General features: G+C 57.9%; 1 protein-coding gene across 5 annotated transcripts in view; it reads left to right on the top strand.

Moving 5' to 3' along the window:
* The first annotated feature begins 7275 nt into the window (after nt 1-7275).
* Nucleotides 7276-22223, top strand: part of ADCYAP1R1 (ADCYAP receptor type I) — a 49192-nt gene continuing 34244 nt past the window's right edge. Inside the window, exons 1-5 of one of the 5 annotated variants that reach the window (XM_037041195.1) lie at nt 7277-7760; nt 10721-10774; nt 11092-11180; nt 16918-17041; nt 18501-18606. In XM_037041195.1, the coding sequence (XP_036897090.1) occupies nt 17003-17041; nt 18501-18606 (145 nt within the window). In that variant the 5' untranslated portion in view covers nt 7277-7760; nt 10721-10774; nt 11092-11180; nt 16918-17002. Of the gene's footprint in view, nt 7761-10720; nt 10775-11091; nt 11181-16917; nt 17042-18500; nt 18607-22223 lie in introns of all 5 variants that reach the window. The other 4 variants (XM_037041196.1, XM_037041194.1, XM_037041198.1 and 1 more) reach the window with 4 other exon arrangements.

Below are 22223 nucleotides of genomic sequence, written 5' to 3'. Positions count from 1 at the left end.
TGCTGTTTCGCCCCATCTTCTAGAAGAGGGAACTGAGGCACAGAGGTTAAATAGCTTGTCCTACAGGTAGACCCAGGATTTGAACCCAGCAGTCTGGCTCCCAAATCTGTGGTTAACCACCATGTTTGATGCAGGGTAAGGAGGCGGAGAATGATGGTGTGGGGGGCTGCCCCATGGGGAGGGTGTGCACATTGGACCCAAGACTTGCAGACAGAGAGGCGGTGACCATGTGTGCTCTCCAGGAGAGCGAGCCAGGCGCTTTCTTCCAACTGGGAAGACCAGCGTTCTCTGCGCTCTGGGGCTGGGACCTGGTCCCCACCTTACCGTGGGGACCTGGTGGGAGGGCGCAGGCCTGGGGAGACAACCCCTTCGCCAGTCTGCTCAGATTCCTCTGTGTCCTCTCCTCCTGGGACACCCAAGCCGGCTCCCCTCCTTTGCAGAGCAGTGTCCCCAGAACACAAAGAGCTAAGAGAGACAATCCCTTGGTGACAGGACTAATCAGGCTGGCTAATTATGAGTAATGAGAGACGCCGCCCCCCTTGTCAGGTCCAGTGTGCAGCAGAGTGAAGACTCAATCTCCCTGGGAGGGAAGGAAGGGCAGCAGTGGCCAAGCATCCTCGACCATCCCACACGCCTGGCCTCCCGAGGCTGCTCTCAGTCTGTCCTGCCTGCAGACACGGGCAACACAACCTAGGAAAGGGAGCTCATGGGGGGACAGTGGGGTCCAGCCGGGCGTGCTGAGTCCTGGCTTGTCGAGTGTGCCTGCTACATTTTTGGACAAGTTACTTCACCTCCGAGACTTGGTCTCTTCATCTCTAGCCCTGAGGTAATCACAACCCCTAATCACACAGCCTCATGAAGATTCAAGGTGCTAGTAAAATGACCCAACAAGGTGCCCAGCAGAGTCACAGTGCTCGACATGTGGCAGTGTCATCATTGTTTCAGCTTCGTCATCTATTGCCTTGGATGGCTTGAGACATCCTGTCCTGTCTCCCAGCCTTGGCTTCCCACCTGTAGTGACCCACCCATTCACCCAATCAGCATTTCCCGAGCTTCACGCCAAGCAAGGGGGATGGAACAGCACCCACAGGGGCCCTGACGTCGAGGAGCTTTGGTCATTTGGGTGTCCCCATCCCATCCCTCCTCACCTTCTGGTCTCTAGGTGGTAGGGATTGTGGTGGACAGAATTGCAAGGCCCAAGGTTCCTGCCCTCTGGGGCATAAGCCCACACAAGCCCCTCTCCTTGAGTATGGCCAGGACCCCTAAACACAATGGGATTTTACTTTCCTTTCTTGGGTCCACTAGTTATGTGGTTGAGTGGAAGGGGTTTTGCAGACATTATTAGTGTCCCAAAGGGCTTGACTTTAAGTTTGTCAAACTTGAGTTAGTCAGATGGGCCCTGCAAATGAGGCTCTTGAAGTCCAGGGGAGGCAGCGGTCTCTCCATGGGCCTCGAACAAGCAAACCACCATGCTGTGGAGAGCCTGGGGCTGCGAGGGGACAGACTCTGCAACAACGTAGGGAGAAGACTCCAAGCCACAGATGAGACCCCAGGCTCTGCTGACACCTGGGTTTCAGTCCTGTGACACCCCCATCCGCACTCCACTCCAGGGAGATAGTGGCATAACCCACATGTCTTGCTTTAAGCTGCTAAATTTATGGTAACTTGTTACGTAGCAGTGGAAACCAGATATACAAGCCCTGAGCAAGTGTGTGCAAGGCCTCGGGTCAATCCCAACTCAGCATCTCCAAGTCTCTTCCTGGTCCCTGCTCAGGGCCCAGGGCCCCCAACCCCCCCGGTGAATTCCTCCCACCTGCGAGGTAAAGTGTCGTCTCATCTGCTGCCAACCTGCTTCCAAGTTGGTTGTCAAAGAACATGCTATTTGCCCTACTTTTAATATAATTACCAGCATCGTTGGCATGACTCCGAGTCAGGGCTCAGCCTGTCATAGGCTCATATTGTACTGGGCTGCTTTGCCGGGAGCGGCTGTCGTCAAGCCTGGCGCTTGCTGCCTCCTCCCTCACGAACTGTCTGTGATTTCTACACCTGTGTTAAAGCCAGGCCTGGGGCCGGTGCACTGGGGTTTTCAAGGCAGTCAAGTCAGTACGTGGAGCACCAGCCAGTGGGGCCTGGCCTTGACTGTGAGACCCACAAGGGGGTGGGAGGAGGGCAGGTACAGGGGGTGCCAGCACCCATGTCAGCAGGTGCTGGGCCAGGCCGAGGGCAGTGGTCCAGCCTCTAACAACCAAAGGGTAGAGCTTGTGAAATGTGGCTGTTGAACTCACACAAAGTAGCCTGTTTGGAGGATCCTTCCTGCAGAACCCTGAGCACCAAGCCCAGGGCCTGTGGAAGATGGGGGTGGAGTGTTGAGTGGAGAAGACAAGAAGGCCCGTGGATAGAGAACAGTTGGAGACGAGAGTGGAAACCATGTGTTCTCCTTCAATCAGGGTCCCCTGCGGGGTATCCAGCTCCCCGCTCCCAGGGGGCACCTTCCAGTGCCCTGTGAGTCCCTGGGGAGGGCACTCTGCAAGGTGGATGGGAAGCACCACTGTCCGTGAGAAGTGCCTGATGGTGGGGAAGCTCTGCCTCTGTGGAGAGGCCCGCTGCCTGCATGCAGCTCTGCAGGAGGGGAAACACCTGGGTTTTGATAGAGAAGGTGTGCTTTCGCACTGCAGAGCTCTGGATGGCGCTCTTGGGTGCGCCCGTGTATGCTCTGCCCCTGGGTGGGTGTGCTGCTCGCTGGGCAGATGTATTGAATGGAAATGCACGTGTGTTTGTGTGCAGAGTATAATCACATGTAGCAATAAGCATGCATATTCAGGTGTGTGCTGGACACAAGGCTGCATTTGCGTATTTATGTGCACAGGTCAGGAGACTGAGGGCATTTGGCACTGCTCACGTATCTCTCACTTTTACTCTGAGCTTCAAGGGATCCATTCGTTTGCCAACCTATTCCCAGTACACCCATTCTTTCCAGCTCCCTGGAAGGGTGTCCTTCCCTCCAAGAGTTATCATGGGTCAGGGCAGAGAGCACAGGACTCAAAGTCCAGAGAGATGGTGTGTGGCCCCAGCTCGGCCACAGTCAGCCTGCCCACCTTGAGCCACTCATTTCTGCTCTCTGAGCCTCAGTTGCTTCATCTGTGAAATGGGCTGCTAACCAGGCAAGTCAGCACGCAGAATTTAGGGTTTCAAACCCCTGGCCCTCTGATCCCACTTCCCCTACCCTACACATCCTGCTCTTGCCCACTCTTACCTACTGTATACCTTGGGGCAGGCAGGGCAGAAGGATGCGGGACTCCTCGGCTCTGAGGCACTCCCAGACAGTTCTGAAGATGGCTGTCCCTTCCTGCTGTGCTCCAGTCTTCTAAGGAGGTAGCTGCGAGGATTCTTGGAGCTCCCGTACAGCTGCAACACCAGGGACCTGGGCAGCTTTTCATTGCCCTGGTTGCTCAGAGAATCCCCGGGATTTGGGGTCCAGCATCCATGGGGTAACTGAGAAGGCTCTAGGGAGCAGCGGTTCATGTGGTGGGTTTGCTGTGTCCTGGATGAGAGGGCAGGGGGTCCCAGCATCCCACCTGCAGTGCCTGCTGCTAGAGTGGGTACTGTCCCAGGGGAGCCCAGGCTCTGCCGCTGGGAATGTCCCTGCAGCTTGAGGGTCTGGGGGAGGGGGACCTTCATGATGCAATGGGCTTATACACCTTCAGGGGGCTTGGTGTTCCAGAGCCTCCCTGGTTCTGCCCTGTGGTGTCCCAACGGGCCCTCCCTAAGCATCTGGGGCCCCCTGGAGCCTCCTTGGCCATCTGGTGCAGGAAGGGACCAGTGAGTGGGGTCTTTCAAATAAAACTTGTCTCAGAGCTGGCATGGTATAGACCTGAGGGTCCCACCGGCTTGAGTGAGAAGTCAGCCAGGATCAGCGCTGTGTTCCTCCAGCGTCAGCGGAAACAAACACATCTTCCTCAGTCTGACATTCAGGCCCACAGCTCCCCCCAAGCGTGAACTAAATAGGCGAATGTGCAGAAGGCCCTTACTCCCCACCCTCTTCATGTCCTGCGCAAAAGGGAACAGACTGCCCATGGATGCGGGGGGGGGGGGGNCGGGGGGGGGGGGGGGGGGGGGGGGGGGGGGGTGCTGAGGGACAGCACCTCGGCCCTCCCCTGCCAGGTACTGGGTGCGCGAGGGACGCTCCCATACAAAGCATTTAGCAGAGGGCCTACAGCCATGGTTCTGAACTTTGGCTGCGCATTGCAATCCCCTGGGGAGCTTTAAAAAAATACTTTTGCTCAGGCCTCACCACAGACCAACTGTCTAATGATCTCGGGTGGGGAGGCCCAGGCCTGGGTGTGTTTTTAAAGCTCCCCAGGGACCCCGCAGCACCAGTGGGGGTGAGAAGTACTGGCCCCAGACAAGGGGAGCGTTCAGCAAACGTCAGCTATTTACTATCAAGATGCCTTGGGGTCCTGGAAGGTGCCATTGTCTGGCCCAAGCAAGGTGAGGGCTGGGTGGGGTAGGGGGTTAGGGGGACGGGCCTCACAGGGAGCTGCTGTTCAGGAGAGATGAATGCTGGGTAGGGCAGCCTGGTATCTATCTCCCTCTGCCACGGCTCAGAAAATTGAATTAAATCTCATAGTTTTGAGCAGCTGCCCGCCTGGCTGGCTGGCTGTGGAAGGGAGCTGAGGCAGTGAGCACCTCAGGGAAGGGGCAAGATGTTGAGAAGACTCCCAGCCCCCCTCCCTAGGGGAGCGGAGGTAATGCAAAGGGGTCTTTTGGGAGAAGACCATTCCCAAGGCTGGTCTCACAGCCTCTGGTCTTCCTGAAGCCAGGTGGGCAGGGTGAGGATGAGCAGGGGACTTGGAAAAAGAAGGAGGCTCTGACCTTGTCCTTGGGAGGCCCATTCTGGGGAACGGGGCATCTTCTGCTCAGGGAGAACCACGGTTGCTTGGAAGGGCCACAGCCATAGCCTGGACGGGCAGAACACAGTCCAGGACAAGAACGCCCAGCCAGGGCCCCCAGCATGATAGGGCAGCCCACCAGGTAGAACTAAGGGGGACACCAGGATGTGGGCTTTGATCCCCAGTGTGATAAGAAAGTTGCCTGTATGTTCCTGGGCTTGTCCTGTGGCCCCTCTGGGCCTAGGCACTTCATGCACAGAGAAAGGGACTAGACAAGGCCCTGGGTCCCAGAGCTGAGGTTCATGTCCATGTCTCCCTAGGCCTATGCTACTAGGTGGGGCTCGGATGAGATCCATCTGTGAGGACTGCTAGCCCACATGGCACCTTGGGGAGACTAGAGGGGTGCCCCTCCAGGACTGACTAGAAAGACTGCCCCTTTGGGATGGACTCTGTGTGCGTGGCTTGGTGGGCAGTGGGCAGAGCAGAAGCTGGGTTTCTGGCCCCACTCGCCCCTTGGCCAAGCCCCTTTGTGTGGGGCACCAATTGCACAGTGGGACCTGGAGCCTGGACTCGCCCCTAGATAAAGTCAGCTAGGACCTCACCCCCCACGGGGGACCTTGAAGCCAGGGGAGAAGAGGTGAAGGGAAATGCTGTGAGCACAGCATGGCTGGGCTCCTCCCCGGGCCTGCTATTGCCCTGCAGAGAGGAAGCTGCACCCGAGAGGAAGGTGTGTCCATGCCAGTCTGCTCGCTGCCCACACCATGACATACATCTGGGGATGCAGAACAGAGTGCAGGGGATCCAGAGCCCACCGTGGGGCCTGGAGAGCTCAGAGAATATGAAGAGGAGTAAACCTGGGACTGAATGTCAACCTCAGAGCCGAGGGGACCTCCTCAGGGGGCCTGACCATCAGCATTTCCAGGGTGAGCTGGCCTGCAGTAGATGACTCTCACCGCCACCCCACCTTACACTTACAGCCCTGGCATGCCTCACTCCACGTTTCCCTCTTGACTCTGAGACTCCTGGCAGCCTTCCTCCCCTCTAACGACACTTCACAGTTTACAGAACACTTTCACACTCAGCATCTCATTTGATCTTCCCAATGCCAGGTTGTCCAAGTGAGGGAAGCAGGCTCCCAGAGGCTAGGGCCACAGGCCAGGTCCAGAGGGAAGTCCCGTCTGTCAGGCTGTCTGACTCTAGCAGGACACATCTCCAGAAGGGCTTCACTCTTTGCTGATACAGAGGACTGATGTCCTCCTCCTCCAGGAAGCTTTCTGGGACTGAGAGGAACATGAATCCTGGTGACCAACAGTGCAGTCCAGCAGTGGGGTCAGCGTTCACTGTGCAATACCAAGAAACCATCGACTCACTGCTCGGACGTTGGGGAATTCTGCACATCTTTCCAGGGCCTCAGATGCTTCCCGTGAGTTTCCATCACAGAGTCCTGCTGTACCCTCCAGTCCTCTTCTCCTCCATTGGACTGGAATCCCAAAGGAAAGGCTTGGTCTCTCAGCCCTCCTCTTCCTCCAAGCTTCCTCAGCCAGGTGGCCACAGCTAAGACTTGGGCCCAGAGGGAGGCTGGACAATAAGTGATGTGAGCGTGGAAGGACAGAGTCTGGCTGCAGAGAGGTGAATGGGGGTGTGGAGGAAGCTCCTGGGATGCTGGCAGTGGGGCCGTGACCAGATAGATATTGAGAGCAGGGATGAACGGTTGGGGAGAGCAGAGGGTGAATACTTTGCCTGGGAGTGTGTTCTCAGCCACCAACTGGCTACATGACCTTGACTTGTTTAGTTCTTCTGAAACCTCAGTTTACCCATCTGTACTAGGAGGAGGTTCAGCCAGATCACAATAATAGTGGCAATAGTAATTCGTTCTTCAGTGAATAAATAAAGTCGGTGAAAACCTACTATGGGGTATGTCAAGTCACATGAGGAGGCAGAGGCGCAGAGAGAGCAAGTCACCTGCCCAAGCTTTCAGAGCTAGCCCTGGCGCTGGGGACTGGCGTGCAGGCAGTTTGGGGTTGCTGTAGCACATTTGAAAACATTCACTCAGGCACTCCAAAGCTAGCTGATCTTTTCAGGCCAGGGCTGTGGGGGCACAGAAACCAAGAGAATCTAGGACTTGTTGGCTAAGGAAGGCTTCGTGGAGGAGGAAGACAGGCTCTAGTGGACATAGCATCCTGAGGCTATGGGAGGGAGAAAGATCAGAGCTTTCTTGCTCTGGGTATCTCGAGGAGGGTGAGTCCCGGGAAAGGCCAGACTCTGAGCCCCGGAAGCCCAGTGACGAAGGGGGAGTGGTCGCCCCCCGCATCCTCGCCTAGTAGGTCGGCCGCCACAGCTCTGGCTGGTGTCCACATCAAAGCAAGGCGAAAGCAGCGGGCGGGGTCCCGCTCATGCTCCTACTACGGCCCGGGCCTAACCCCTCCCCCAGGCGCTCATTGGCCTGCACCCCAGCCCCCCCCCCCTGCGAAGTGCGCAGAGTGGGGGCGGGGAGGGGGTGGTCGGTCGTTTCTCTCCCGCCCAGAGCCTGGCTTCACCACGGAGGCGGCGCCTCTCCCGCGGGGCAGACTCTGCTGGGCGATCGTGGGGTGCAGCGCTCGGCCCCGGGCGGTGACTGTCAGCAGCGGCTTTAGGCGAGCACGGTCCCCGCGTGCGCACACGCACTCGCCACCGGCAGGGACCCAGGGCCACGGGCCATCGGCTGACACACACACGCGGAGACCCGGGATCGGCACTCGCTCCTCGGGGCACAAGCTCCCAATCCCGGGCGACGTGGGATGCGGACTGACAGCTGCACGCCCTTCCTGCGGAGTCTGCCCCAGCCCGAGCCGAAGCACCCGTAGCCTGGTGGCCAGGCCCCGCCAAGAGCAGGTAAGGGTCGCCTGGCTGCCCCTGTCCCTCCGTGCTGACTGCCCTCCCCACACCCCAGAATCTTCGCTCCTTGGATACTGCGGACCTCCTCTTCCAGCTCGATAATCCCCGCAAGCCGCGTTCTCTACCGCCAGAGCAGGCCAGGGCATCGCAGGGCCAACCTCCCGAATTCGAAATGAAGTCCCCTCCCGTTGCTGCTCCCTTCCTACACGACAATCTGGTACCCTCTCCCCACAAATGTCTGGGGGCCAGGCTTGGGGGGGGGGTAGGGTCGGCTAGCTACCTCGAGCCCTTTCTGGTGCCAGAAGGGAGGACCAGGGTCTGGGAGCGCACTGCGGCCGAAGAGACCCATAGTGACCCATAAGGACCTGTCTGTACTCCCAAGGCACATGGAGGCGCCTATGCGGATTGGGAAGGTGATGCTGGAGGGTCCCTGGGTGCTGGATACTGCAGGCCTCAGGAGGTTTGAGGGGTGAGCAAGCAATGTGCTCGGTAGGAGATGGGCATCAAAGAATGCCCCCTTATGGTGATACATTGGGGATTGTTCCAGGGAGCATCGTCTCTCAGTTTCCTGCAGCGTGAAGGGGCTGGAGATCAGATGGTTTGGGTGGTCCTGCGAGGAAACGCCCTCCAGGGGCCTGTGGGAGAAAGACACCTGCCTCAGAGGCTGAAGTGGGCCTGCTGGAGACCCCTGTGTTTTGCCTTAAAGGCACAGTTTTCTGTGGCAGCGGCCTGAGGAGGGGGCCACATCCGGGGGTGGGGCGGGTGAATGTTGAGCATCAGAAGGGGCCAGGACGCCAATGGCTGGAGCTAGGTGGTCAGAGGGGATCCCAGCCAGAAGCTGATGGAATTTATGGAGCTGGGGAGTGGAGCCCCTCGGCTGCAAAGGGGAGCTCCAGCCCCCTTGGGAAGATGCTGGGGGAGGGCTGCAGAGCCCCGAAGACAGTGTGTGTGCCTTTAGTGCAAGTGCGTCAGTCCCTCTTTCTCTACCTCCCCCAGGCTCACAGTGTCCCCCAAAGCCACCCCCTCTTAACCCCAGCCCCTAAAACACCAGGCGGCTTTTGTTGTGAGCAGCCGTGTGTGTGTGTGTGTGTGTGTGTGTGTGTGTGTGTGTGTGGGGTGGCGGGGTGGGGGGTGACATGGGATGGAGGTGGCTCTGCACAGTCTGTGGAGGGCCACTTGCCTTGGCACTGTTGGTGGGCAGGGGCAGATGAGCCCCCTGAAAGTCAGGCTGGAGGCGTTGTAGTGTCTGTGGGCTACAGAGGGGTGAAGCCCTGATTGAGCCTTTGGGGGGATATCAGCAGCATCCAGCTTTTCCCAGGGGGCCTCATTCTGAGTTTGCAAAGGTGCTGGGCCCAGGTGGGGTCGGTTAGGCTGGAAGAGTCCACTGTCACAAAGTGAACCCGGCTCCTGCTCCCCACTGACCTTGGGGAGGGCAAGCAGAGGCACCAGTCTGAACAGAAGCCGGAATCTGAACATATAAATTAGAGACAGAGCGCGCTGGGCAGGCCCTGGGCCAGCCCTTCCAACCAATCCATCAACAAGTGTGTGTGGGGGGGTGACCCGGGAGGCAGCTCATCTCTTCCTCCCCTAGTTCATCTGTGGTGGTGTGGCTGGGACAAGACCTGGGCGTCTGTTGCCCCAGCTCACAGCGAGGGGTGTGTGTGTGTGGGAGCCCCTCCAAGGGCCTTTTTCTGCGCTCTAAGGTCAGGCTCTAGGTACCAGCAAGGCCCTGTTTTGTGTGCCGTTCAGGCTGGCAGGGGGGTGATTGGAGAAAGCTTCAGAACCCACTTTTTTCCTCCCACAGTCACAGCTCTGCTGTGCTCCTGCTTTGGGATACTCTCTCAATTTGTGCTGAATAAACAAACCCACAGAAAATGGCTATTTACAATCAGCACATGCAACTCTGAGGCTAGGAAAGACAGGCAATAAGGCCGCCGCAAGGTGGCTTCTTCCTGGGTGTGTGGGGGCCTCCGGTCTCTGGCCTCCCAGGGAGGGGGATTTCAGGGACCTGGGGCTGGCACCGATTAAGTAGAGAACAGACACCTTGTGCTGCATGCCGGGGGCCGAGCCAAGGTGTGCCGAGAACCGGGCCAAGGCCCAGCTCGCCTTGGCTCAGCCCCAGGAAGGCTTGCCGCCCTGGGGGCCACCCAGTGGGAAGCCTGCCCCTGGTGATATAAGTTCCTGGTCAGAGAGGTGTGCGAACCAAAGTCGGATGCCCCAGACAGGTTTGCCTGGCAAAGCAGGGGATGGTACTGTGGGAAGCTGGGAGGCCCAGAGGCCCAGGCAGCCTCCGCCACTCCTGACCAGAGGCGTCTGAGTCCAGGGTCTGAATGGCTGGGCCTAGCGAGCCACACAGCTCCTTGGCTGTGATGAGTTTGTATTGAGCCCTGGGTGTCGTCAGAGGCACATGGTGACAGCCACCCCCACGGTGACACACTAAGAGGTAGTGACACACCACTGGGGGGGCATCGAGGCTTCCTGTGACACCTGCCAGAGAGCTGGGGCAAAGCGTGTGGCAGCAGAGAGACAAACAGACATTGGGACGCACGTTCTCGCACAGATGTAGAGGTACCTAGGACTCCGACGTTTGTCTGGGGGAGGTCACCAGAGTCCTCCTTAATGCAACGTTGACTTGAGTGCAGGAAGTAGGAGTGCTGCCCGGGACCGGGACGAGGGCTGGCGGGCGTTCGCAAAGGGCCTGACTGGCAGTGTCGGAGGCGTTGCCGGCCACACAAGGTTGCAGCTACTCAGTTCTGCTGCTGTTGCGGGAAAGCAACTGCAGGTGACAGAGAAATGAGCAGGCACAGCTGTGTTCTGATGAGTTTTATTTATGGATACCGATATTTGGATCTCACACAGTCTTCATGTGTCATGGAATAGGAGACTTTCATTTTTTTTACCATGACCATTTAAAAATGAAAAAATCCATTCTTGGCTCACTGGCTGTCCAAAAATAGGTGACAGGCTGGACCTGATCTGCCCGAGCAGTTTGCCAAGACCTGGGTTGTGGGGTGAGAGGTGGTTGAGAGGACGAGGAACAGATGGGTGGAGTGCTGAGAGCCGGGGCTGCCCCAGGGGGCAAGGGTACCATCCTCCACTCCGCCCACAGCCCGAGTGCACCTCTGTCTGATGGGTCAGTGCCAGGACAGGCTGCCCACCTGGCCCGAGAACGCCACCCAGACAGGCCTTCACTCCGTCCATGTGATAAATCTCAGTCAAAGGACACCTGGAGACCACATTCATGACCGAAAACAAAGCAACCTCACATCACTTGAATTCACCGGAGCCTGCTTTTCCATTCACCATCTGTGCCCAGGTCTGTGCCCAGGTCTGTGCCCACCGCCACCAGGGGAGACCACAGGGAGACCTGGACATGCCCTTTGTTTCCAGAGGAGACTGAAACTCACAATGAGCAGGGTTAGACCTCAAAGGTCCCCAGCAGGAGTGAGGGGCTCCAAGTTTAGGACTAGTGGTTTGCAGAGGAGGGCGGGGTCAGTGGAGGCAGTTAGAGCCAAGGTGGGCTTCCTGGAGGTGGTGGTAGGAGGTTGGGTTGGCTTTAAGAACTACCAGGACACTCATATTTCAGCTCCATGCATTGCCTTAACGGTTCTCACCTTCCCTGCCTACAAATGGGCACAGCAGAGGGTTGGCTGAGAAAAAGATGCAAAGCTCTTTTGCAGATACCTCCACGTTTCCCAGCTTCTAATTTAAGGCTGTTTGGTGAGCCAGGTCCTTCCTCGCATTTCTTTCTATCTTTTCTGTCACCTGCTGCCATTCCTGTCCTGCCTTTTCCTCGGGGGCAGGCTGCAGAGACCTTCCTCCCTGCTTTTCTTGTGTCTCGGGGCCCCACCTCACCTCTGTCTTTCCATCCCAGCTGCCCTTCCTCCCTGGGCTCCATCGCTGCCCTGAGTCCAGAAAATGGCCTCAGCCTGGGTTCTGCCTGCACCTTCCCCTCCCACTGAGCTCCCCAGCCTTCTGAGGAATGTTCCCTGAACGGGGAGCCTGTCCACTTCCTCCCCTGCTTCAGACTCTCTCTGCTGGAGTGGAACAAGGCTGTGGAGGCCCTGGCACCTGCAGTCTTCTGCCCTCTTGTCCCTCCCACCCCCTGATAGCTCACTGTGCCCCTCCGCACCCCAAGTCACCTTTCCAGACCCATCCACCAAGCACTCAGCAGTTTTCTGCCCTCCAAGCCACAGCCCCCAACCCCTGCCCTGCTACATGCCCTGCCTGCCTCAGATGCTGGGGCCATGAAGCTGGCCCTCCCTCCCCATGCCAGGCAGTGCTGGCTCTCGGTGCATAGCAGCAAACAAGTACCTGCTCCAGGTGGGCAGCTTCCTGCTCCTTCCCTCTTGCCCCTCCCTCCACACCTCTTTCCTCTGCCACCCATTACATCCCTTCCCACCTTACTCTTTCCCCCTCTTTTTCATTTATCTTCTGTTTCCTCCTCCCCTTCTCTCTTCTCTTTTGTCTGGTCTCCAGGGGGGCTCTCCCTGGCAGAGGCCACCCAGGACCCCTCAGGCCTGGGTGGTCCAGGGTAGAAGGGCTTCTCAACATGACCTCAGGAAAGGACCTGAACCCTTACCCATGAGAAGAAAGAGCACCACATGTGTGCTGCACCTGGCCCTTCCCTGCCTGAGCCCTGCTCCGCCGCATCAGATGCAGGACTTGGGTGCAGTCATGGCTGGGGTCCCTTCCAGGCACCTGGCTTCTGTCATCTGCTGGACACAGGACCCCAGTGGCCATGCACTGAAAAGGGAAGGTGTGAACACCAAAGAGGAGTATCCGCATTAACGATGAACTCTATGATTGCGAGGATGCCCCTCACCTGGGTGTTGGGCTCTGCCCTTTCTCAGCCCTGACCTTTTGGAGGAGGAAAGAGGTTCTGTAGGGGCCCCCTTCCTCCCCAGAGGCGAGTGCAGTGCCCTGCCTTTGAGGGGGAGGTGAGCAATGTTTCATCTTGCAGCTTCACCCCTGGCTCCCTGCACTGGGAGGGAGGGGAGGAACTGGGGGCACTGGCCTGCCTGGTTTTATTAATGAAGGGAGTATGTGGAGAGCGAGGGAGGCCAGTGAGGCACTTCTGGTCATCACCCACCTGGTGTCCAGCTCGGCCCTGCCTGGTGACAGGGAGGGGCATTGAGCAGCCAGAGGAGTCCCAGAAGAGGTGGCCCAGAGGGCCCCAGCGCTGTGAGAACCAGAGAGGGACCCAGGACTGTGTGTCCCAGGGAAAAGGGAAGGTGAGATGCTGCCCTCCCACTGTGGGGGCTTCCATGAGGCAAAGGATGGCCTGAAAAAAGTCACGGTGGGAAGATATTGGAGCTTTCACCTGGAGGGGCTGGGGGCCTCTGGACCAGCTGCTGCAGAGGAGTGAGTGCCCCATTCAAGGAGCGGGGCCATCTTCCCTGGGGCTGCTGTGTAGGAGGGTCCTGCAGGGTGTGGGGGGTGAGGGGGTGTCTGGAGGGTCTCTGAGTCCCCGGAGTCCAGTGACTCACCGCTGGCTCTGCTGTGCTGATTGATGAGTGATGTGTACCTGGCTCAGTGGCTCACAGGGCAGGAGCAGTGGTGGTGGGGGGGCGGTGACATTGTCTGCTCCTGTCAGCTCCCCATCCTGATTTGTCACTGGGCTGATGGGGCCTGAGGAGGATGGGGCTCCCTGAATCTGGGGGAGGTGGACTCCCCTGCAGTTCAGGTGCCAGCACACCTTGGTGCCTGCCGGGCAGGGGCCCACGACTCTCCACTGTGTGATCTTGGGGAACGTTACCCCCTCTCCATTCTCAGCTTCCCCACAGGTAACTCAGTACCACAGGGAGGTGGTCTTTAAAGTCCATTTCAGGACTCAAAGGCTGAGTTTCCAATGACATCTTTTTAAGGAGCATTCTTCAGATAGAGAAATGATAGTGGAAGGCCTGAGCAGTCTCCCAGCAGATGAGAGGGGTCACTAATGGGGTGTTGGTGGGCTCCGAGCTGAGCTTCCTTCCAGTAATAACAGAGGCTGGCAGGAATGTAGGCATGGAGTGCATGAGCCTTGGCACTAGACATTTTGAGTTCACTTCCCAGCTCTACCACATATTTGCTGTGTGAATTTAGGGAAGTTGCTTAGCCTCTCTGTGCTGCTGTCACCTCAGCTGTAGAATGAGAATGATGCCAGCAACTATTTCATAGCTTTGGGCAGGTGAAATGAATGAATGCATATTTATTGCTTGGAAGTGTGCCTGACACATACTGAGTGTTTAATAGATGTTAGTCATTAGTAAAGAAAGGTGCAGCTGGCCTGCTGTCCTCGTTCTGAATGTGACACAGGGCTGCGGGGATAGCAGTGACAGCAAGATGGTGCAGAACTCTGAACACCAGTGGTGAGATCGTAATAAAAAGAGCTAATGTACGCACAGCCCTGACCGGGGGCCGGTCTGTCCTGCATCCTCCACAGTTTCACTTACACAAAGTTGTCGGTGCCTCCCCGTAATGTCTGTGAGGTCAGTGTTCCTCTTACCCCATTGAACAGCTAATCAAACGGAAGCACAGAAGAGCCAAGTAGCCTGCTTAAGGCCCTAAGGCTAGAAGCTCCAGCAAAATGGCCCATAAATCCTAAATCCACCACAACGAGTGTTAGGAGATATGGTGTATTGTCCTTGGATCAGCTGCAAAATTGCCCCAGCAGAGCCTGGACCTCAGAGACAGAGAGAGAGAGAGAAAGAGCTCTCCAGAGCAAGCACCTGGGATGATCGGGGGCCAAGTCACACTGAGCCACTTGTGTGGCTGGGCAAAGGGGCTCAGTGTCTATCCTCAAGGAAGGGAGGGCCCAATCCCAGGGTGCAGGAGCCAGGCCCTGTCCTGCGAGAGGGTCATGGCAGCCTGGGGGAGGCAGTGAGGACGAGAAGCAGCAGCAGCTGACAGGCTCTGGGGGCAGACCCAGGGGATGCATTCATGTAGCCCAAGGGAGGAGCAGGGGTGGGGCAGGTGGCCTAACATCGTAACTGAGCACCGTCCAGCACAGGTGCCAGGAGGGGCCGAGGAGGTCACTTCTTGGAGAGGCTGCAGGACCTGACTGACCCCTTTGGTCCCCAGCTCAGGTGGGGGAGTGGGAGGGTCAGGCCTTGGGAGCTTCCAGGGTCACTTTCGCTGCTGTATCTGTGTCCAGTTGGGCCAGGGGGAGGACTGTCGTGGGGGTGAGTGAACAAGAGAGGACAGCAGTGAATAGGAGAGTGGATCTTAAAAGCTCTCATCACGAGAGAAAGATTTTTGTAACCATGGTGCTGGACATGGACCACACTTCTTACGCTGGCAGTCATTCTGTACTACATAGACATTGAAGCAGTGTGGTGTACACTTGAAATGAGTATAATGTTATATGTAAATTCCATCTCAGTAAAAGTGAGAGAAGGCACTAGTGGGAATCAAGAAGCTCGGGTCCGGTTCCTAAGGAGGCACGTGTGGAGAGCACCCCATCCGGTCCGCTTTGTGTCCCTGGGCTGGGGCCACACCGGGCTCCTGGCTCTCCCCTCGTTGCCTGAGCAGCTGTCTGACAAAGCAGGAGGCGGGGAATGGGTGGTTAGGCTGAGGCCTCTGCGCTGGCGTGTTTTCAGTCCAGTGCAGCGGCGGCCGAGGAGCTGAGCTGCCAGAGAGCGTGATGAGCATCTGCCTGTCTGGCCTTCCGGTGTGAGCACGTGTGTGTGCATGTGCCTGAATCCAGACAGAGCTCATCGCCTCTGCGCAGCTGAGTACCTCTGCACAGGAGTGTGTGTGAGTGTGCATTTCACTCTATATGCCCACTCTTTGATAAACATATCCGAGTACCCGAATTGCAGTGCGATTTTGCATCTGCCCACATCTTTGCTCTCTGCTCTGTGAGCGTGCTTCTGCGCAGCTGAAAATCCGGATGCGGGATTGTTGGGCAACGCAAACAGGCTTCAACGATCGATTTTAGAAGCAGGCCAGACTCATCCCTGGGAATGTGTCAGGGCTCTGACCACCTCCTCACCTGACTCCCCGTACCCTGTTGTCCCCACTGGTGGCCTCAGTCCTGCAGGGGCCTGGAGCCCCTGCTGCTCTGGGGCAGTCGCTCGTCCTTCACTGGCCGCTTTGCTCTGTATGCTGCGGAGGTGAAGGCTTAGTGCTGGAGGCCCAGTGGGCTGAGGCAGGGTGAAAGGGGGCGATGCTTGTGAGGGGCTCAGGCTCTGCAGCTGGAACATAGTGGCTCTCTATGACTGAGCGAGTTAGAAGTGTGGTTCTTTCACNAGACTCATCCCTGGGAATGTGTCAGGGCTCTGACCACCTCCTCACCTGACTCCCCGCACCCTGTTGTCCCCACTGGTGGCCTCAGTCCTGCAGCGGCCTGGAGCCCCTGCTGCTCTGGGGCGGTCGCTCGTCCTTCACTGGCCGCTTTGCTCTGTATGCTGCGGAGGTGAAGGCTTAGTGCTGGAGGCCCAGTGGGCTGAGGCAGGGTGAAAGGGGGCGATGCTTGTGAGGGGCTCAGGCTCTGCAGCTGGAACATAGTGGCTCTCTATGACTGAGCGAGTTAGAAGTGTGGTTCTTTCACATGCAGAAGTCTGGAGTTGGGGCTGGGGGGCAGGTGGTGGTGGCCCGGCTCCCCGAGTTCCCCCAGGCACCCTGGTTCCTTTTGGAGTGTTGTTCCCCACCCCTCAGATGTATCTTTGCTGCTCCATCAGAGCCGGGTCGAGTCTGGCATTTGGGAAGGGCACAGGAGAGGAAGTGGACAGTGCATGGTACTTATGGACGGGTGGTCCCTGTCACTGCCACCCCCATTCCATAGGTAGGAACTTTATCACATGCCCTCACCTGAGAGCATGGGGGACAAGGAAATGCCCTCTCTGAGTGGGCATGCATGTGACAGCAAAAGCTGGTTGCGGGGGCACATTTGGGAATGCAGTCGTCTGCCACAGAGTAGGAAGCCACCTGGAGCACCCCAGGAGTCCAGTGGGGGCCCCAGGAGTCCATGCTCCCCTGTGCCTAGCGCTGAGCAGGCATGCAGCAGATGTTAGTGGGACAGAGCAGAGAACAGCTCAGACGGAAGCAGGAGGGGCTTCTTGTGGAGGATGCTCGCCGCAGGTAGAGGAGGAGGTCCTGGGCAGGGCCAGGCTGTCCCTGCCCCTCCTCTGTCACGGGGCCTGCAGGACTCAGGCCTTTCCTTTCTCTCTAGCCCTAGCCACCTTGCTGCACTGAGTGGGAGGCGAGAGGGCTGGCCGGAGCCTCCTTTCCGGCTGAGAAGCATCCAGGCCAACGTCATGCAGGCCTCCCTGGCCGCCCTTCTTCTGCTGCCGATGGTAAGGACCCAGGACTGTCCCCTTCACCACCAGCTGGAGCCCTGACCCTCATTGGGCCATCCAGGACCTTTGTGTGAGGTTAGGAAGGGGGCCCATCTTCCAGATCCTCAGCCGATTTGAGCAGAAATTGTTACAGTTTGCAAATCTGTGATGATGACGCTGTGGGTGGGAATCTTTAGAGTCTTGCAGCACACATCCTAGTCAGGGGCCCTGCCCAGGGCTGCAGAGGGCGCTGAGGATACCAGGCCCCTGCCCCCACGTCTCTGCCAGGTTAGAGCTCAGCAGCCTGCTCTTTACTGTGTCCTTCCCAGAGTGAGGGCAGCAAGGAGGGTTCCCAGGCCTCGGCCCCTGCCCTGGTGCTGGGAGTTCAGACCAGCCATGGATGGGGCCCTCTCGAGAGCCCAGGATCTGTGTCCGGCATCTGCCCAGTCTCAGTGTGTGATCATGGGCCTGTCGCTGTCCCTAAAAGCCTCAGTTCTCTCCATTGGACGCCCATGAGTCCTCTGATTCCAGTGACAACCCCGAATGCCTCACGATATTTCCAGATGTCCCCTGGTGGTGGCATGGCCCCTGGCTGGGAAACAGGGCTCCTGTGTGACCTCCTCCCTCTAACGCACTGTGTAGATGGGATGCTGAGGCCTGGGGAGGAGGGGCCAGACTGCACACCACCCTTGGCAGCTCAGATGCCTCTGTGCTCGCCGTGGTACCCTTCTGGAACTGTTGCTGCCCCTGAACTGTGCATTAGGGACAGCACTGGGACACAGTGGTTGTGATAGCCATGGTCCTGCACTTGAACCCAGCATCTGCCACTAACCAGCTGTGGGACCTTGGGTGGGAGTTTCTCAACTTCTCTGAGCCTCGGTGTCCTCTTCTGTGAGATGGGGTGAGAGTAAGTGAGAGCGGTTCCCGGGCCCAATGAACACTGCCACTGCTCCTCTGCCCTGCCTTTCACCTGAGCCCCTCCCGCACCCAGCCCCTGCGTGCTCCCCTAAAGGGCAGTAGTCGCCTCATGGTCTCTGGAAACAGCCTGCCGGGGTTCAAATCCTGGCTATACAGTCTACTAAGCTGTGTGACTTTGAGCAACTTACTTAATATCTCTGAGCTTAAGTTTCACATCTGTAAAATGAGAAATGGTAAAAAGAGTATTTACTAAATGTATGCATGTGGTAAAAAAGCACTATATAGTATTTGCTAGATTTTTATAAGACGTGGAAACTGAGAGCCAGGGATGGGGTGGGATCCACCCAAGACCGCGCACTGAGTTGGGAAAAAAGCGCTCAGGGGATTTGTGACAGAGTGGTTGTCAGGGCCCTTGCCTCCTGCATCTCTGTCACGACCCCCTCCCTGCTCTGCCCTCTCCCCCACGGCACCCCCAGGGCTTAGGGAGCAGGGCTTCTAGGTGAGCCTCCCTGCTCCCCAGCCCGCCCCATCCCATGTGTCTGTCGCCTGTGCCCTGCAGACCACCACCATGCACTTCAACTGCATCTTGAAGGAGGAGAAAGCCCTGTGTCTGGAGAAGATCCAGAGGGAGAGGGAACAGATGGGCTGGAACGACTCCTCCCCAGGTAAGTAGGGTGTCGGGGGGACATTGTCTCCAGCGTATCCAGGCCAGCCATTAGAACTGGTATTTCAGCCTCTGGCCACCTTGTAGAGACAGGTGGAGGGCGCAGGTCCCCAGGCCCTTAGAGTCCTTCCAGGTGGGAAAGTCCTAGGTCTGCACTGGGGCTGCTGGCCTTGGGGACGGGCCTGCCTGTATGCCCCACTCGGGGAGGGGTTGTTCTGGGTGGCTGCATGGGGCTGCCTTCGATCCCCGTGGCTGGGTCAGAGCTGGTGTCTGGGCTGGGCCTTGGCTGTCAGCGAGCTTGTTAGCAGGCAGCCCGAGCCTGGTGGCAGCAGGACACAGCTGTTGCCGGTGCCCGAGCTGGAGAGCACCTGGGCCACCAGGGCTGGCGGTGGGGGGTCCTTCCCCACCCCCTCTGCTCACTCCATCAGAAGCTGGGAACGAGGCAGCAGCGGGCACCCCAGTCCTTGGCCTATCTGGGCAGCACTTCTCTCGGGGCCGTCGGTGGCCTGGGGAGGGGTCCTGCCTCCTCCATGGGAGGGGCACCACAGGCCAGTTCTCCCCACTGGATGCCCATGACTCCCCTGGCTCCAGTGACAACTCTGAACACCTCACAGCTTTTCCAGATGTCCCCGGGCAGTGGCTGGGAACCAGGGCTCCTGTGTGACCCCCCCCTACCCCTAACTCTCTCAGTGCGCAGATGGACCAGTGAGGCCCAGAGAGAGGGCACCCTCAACTGCCCAACTCCCAACTCTCCGAGGGGCTGTGTGGGGAGCTGAGGGGCTGGGCACATCCTGGGGGGCTCCCCAGCCTCACTCACACCCCAGTTGCTACAGGGGGCACTCTCTGCCCAGACTGGAAGGATCTACTCTTCCCTCCAGACTCTCCCTGTTTACAGGGAGTTCTTCTGGGCACTTTCTGTTTAAATACTCGATTAATCTGCAGCCCAGTTATGTGTAATGGTCCCTCCAGGCCAAGCTCCCCGGCCAGTCAGTGAACATTAACTGGTAATGGAGCTGCTCCCGGGCCTGCTGGCCCTGCCCTCCTGCTGAGCTCTGGCTCAGCCCTAACAGAGGCTGAAAGTAGATTCTAGGCCACCCCAGCCAGGGACCCTGAGGCAGGGGGCCCAAATCTGTTTCCAGGTGCTGGACTAGGGGATGAGAGAGTGGGGCCCTGAGGTGGACCTGGACCCCAGGCACCCTGCCCCCCAGCCCAGGATCATTGTGTCTGCAGCACAGGTGTCAGGTGCGATGCGGGTGGGGCAGCATCCAGAAGGAAGGGGAGAGGTAGAGGCGGGTTATTGCACAGGTGTCTGTGGAGCCCTGGGCTGGAAGAGGACGAGAAGGAGGGTCCACAGGGCTCTCCTGGCAGACACTTGTGTGAGACAGAAGTGAGGAGGGACCCCCTCCCAGGAGGGGCAGGCCAGGGCTCACTGCAGTTCAGGGACATGTGTGTCAGAGGGGAGAGGAGCAGCTGGTGCTGTGGGATTCGGTGGAGGGAGAAAGACCTTTCTGCCGGGCGGTGGAGGGGGGAGTGGTGAGTACAGGTGGTGGGTCCGGGAGGGCTTCAAGGAGGAAGGGGCATTCAAGCTCGGCATGGCCGAAGGAGTCCCCTGGAGGCAAGGCGATATCCCTCCTCTAACCCTGAGTGCCCAGAGAAGAGTGGAGGCAGCACACTACCACGGCCTACCTCTCCCTAAATCACAGGAACGGACTCAGTAGGACAAAGCTGAGACCTAATTCAGTCCAAAAAGACAGACAATGGGTGGAAAAGGAGAGGAGCCTGTGGGCCCAGGTGGACCACCGCCTCCATGGCCCTTTCCTGCTCTGTGCCTCAGAATCTCTGCTATTAAATGGGGAGGCGGAATGGGTCCTTCGATGGCCCATAGTTACACGGATTTGCCATCTGCCCGGCCCTGTACTAGCTCCTACTGCAGCCACTAGGGGGCAGGTTCTATTATCAGCCCAGCTTTGCAGATGAGGACAAGGAGGCACAGGCCAGTTATGTATTTTGCTTAAAGACAGTCTGATTTGAGTGTAACTAGAATCAGCAGTTGTACGTTATGTTACTAATCTGTGCTTGGGTGAACCGAGAGAGGCCAGCCCTCCTGATGTTGTCCCCCTTCTCTGCATCTCCCCTGTCCCTTCTGTCCCCAAGTCCACATGCTGTACATAGCATGCTGGCTCCAAGTCAGCCAGCTTCCCTGAAACATGCCTGAAAGTGAAAAACGAAAATCTGTCAGCTTGTTCCGGTGATGGTGAGGGCTTTGGTATATTTTTAATGTACTTATGTGTATGTTTCTTTTAAATACAAGAAAGTGAGGGCACTGGGCGAGGATGCTGATCCGGCAGAGGTGAGGAGTGTGGCACTGCGTGGAGTTGGGGGGCCCCAGGAAGGTACCTGTGCCCCTTAAATCCTTGCCCCTCCCCGGTGCCAGGACTTCCACCTCTCAGAGAACATTGGGTGGTGATGTGCATAGTGGCCTTCAGAGTGGCAGCTGAGGGACAGGGTCACGCTGGGGATGGCATGGGAGCCAAGCAGGCAGGTGGGGGAGGCAGAGAATTTCAGTGGGATCCTGGAGAGAGGAAGCAAGCTTTCTGACTTGGTGCTTTTGTCTGCGGTATCCTTGGCACATTGTGAAGGTGTTTATTGGGACCATTACTGAGGATTTTGTTTAGTGATTCCTCATTTCCAAACCCCTGAATGCTAAGTGGGACTTCAGTCAGCACTGAGTCCAGCTCTGTCACGTGGCATGGAGAGGCTGAGACCAGGGGCCCTGAGCCAGCTCTGGGACAGGCCCCAGGTCTGTGGCCTCAGCCCGGGGCGCCCTTTGTGCTGCCGCGCTCTTGTGCCAGAGAGGAGGGAAACGGGCTCCTGTGCGTGGGAACCTGAGTTCCACTCCCGAGGGTCCCAGACCAAGTGCATCCTGAGTCCCCCTCCCCACCCCTACACTGTGTCACAGCTCGCCCGCACTTCACCGATCAGAAACATTGCCTGTAAAGTCACTTTCGGTAAATTGAAATCATTTTTTGCCCTTGAATTTTAACGCTAAAGTGAGGGGCTTGTTCTGACAATACCCAAACATCCTCGGGTGGCTTCTCAGAGGGATGACTGCACCCTTGTCTGAGTCCCTTTGGTGCCTCTGATCTCACAGGTTTTGAACACAGCGTGGAACTGGACAGAATTGTCACCATGACAACCTGAGATTGGTGCCTTATTTTGTTCCAGTCCAGGCTAATGGCTCTTGCATCCTCTCTGTTCTGCCTGCCCAAATGGCCTTTCCTGCTGCTTTTGTAAGGCACAGCCTCTCCTGGTGCTGTGTGTAAATGTCTTAGTGGGGGCCGCCGCCAAGCGGGCATCTCCCCCACCTCGGAACCTGAGCTCCTCTGACCAAGCTCCACAGAGGGTTTGTGGCAGGGGGCAGGCAGAGCTAGCAGGGCACAGGCAGACTTAATGCCAAACTGGGCTACGACCGTAGAGGTAAATAGGGAGGCTTGGGGTGTCCCAGCGACGAGTTCTTCCGGACACTAGGAGCTGTTCTGATTTCCCACCTCCTCTGCAGGGGCAAGAAGGTCGGGGGTGGGGGGTGACTTTCACAGCCTCTCAGCAGTGTCTGGTGCA

This window comes from Sturnira hondurensis, unplaced genomic scaffold, assembly GCF_014824575.4.
Source record: "Sturnira hondurensis isolate 20B ecotype Veracruz unplaced genomic scaffold, ASM1482457v3 Scaffold0002840, whole genome shotgun sequence".
Lineage (NCBI taxonomy): Eukaryota > Metazoa > Chordata > Mammalia > Chiroptera > Phyllostomidae > Sturnira > Sturnira hondurensis.
This window is presented reverse-complemented; position numbering and strand designations above follow the sequence as displayed.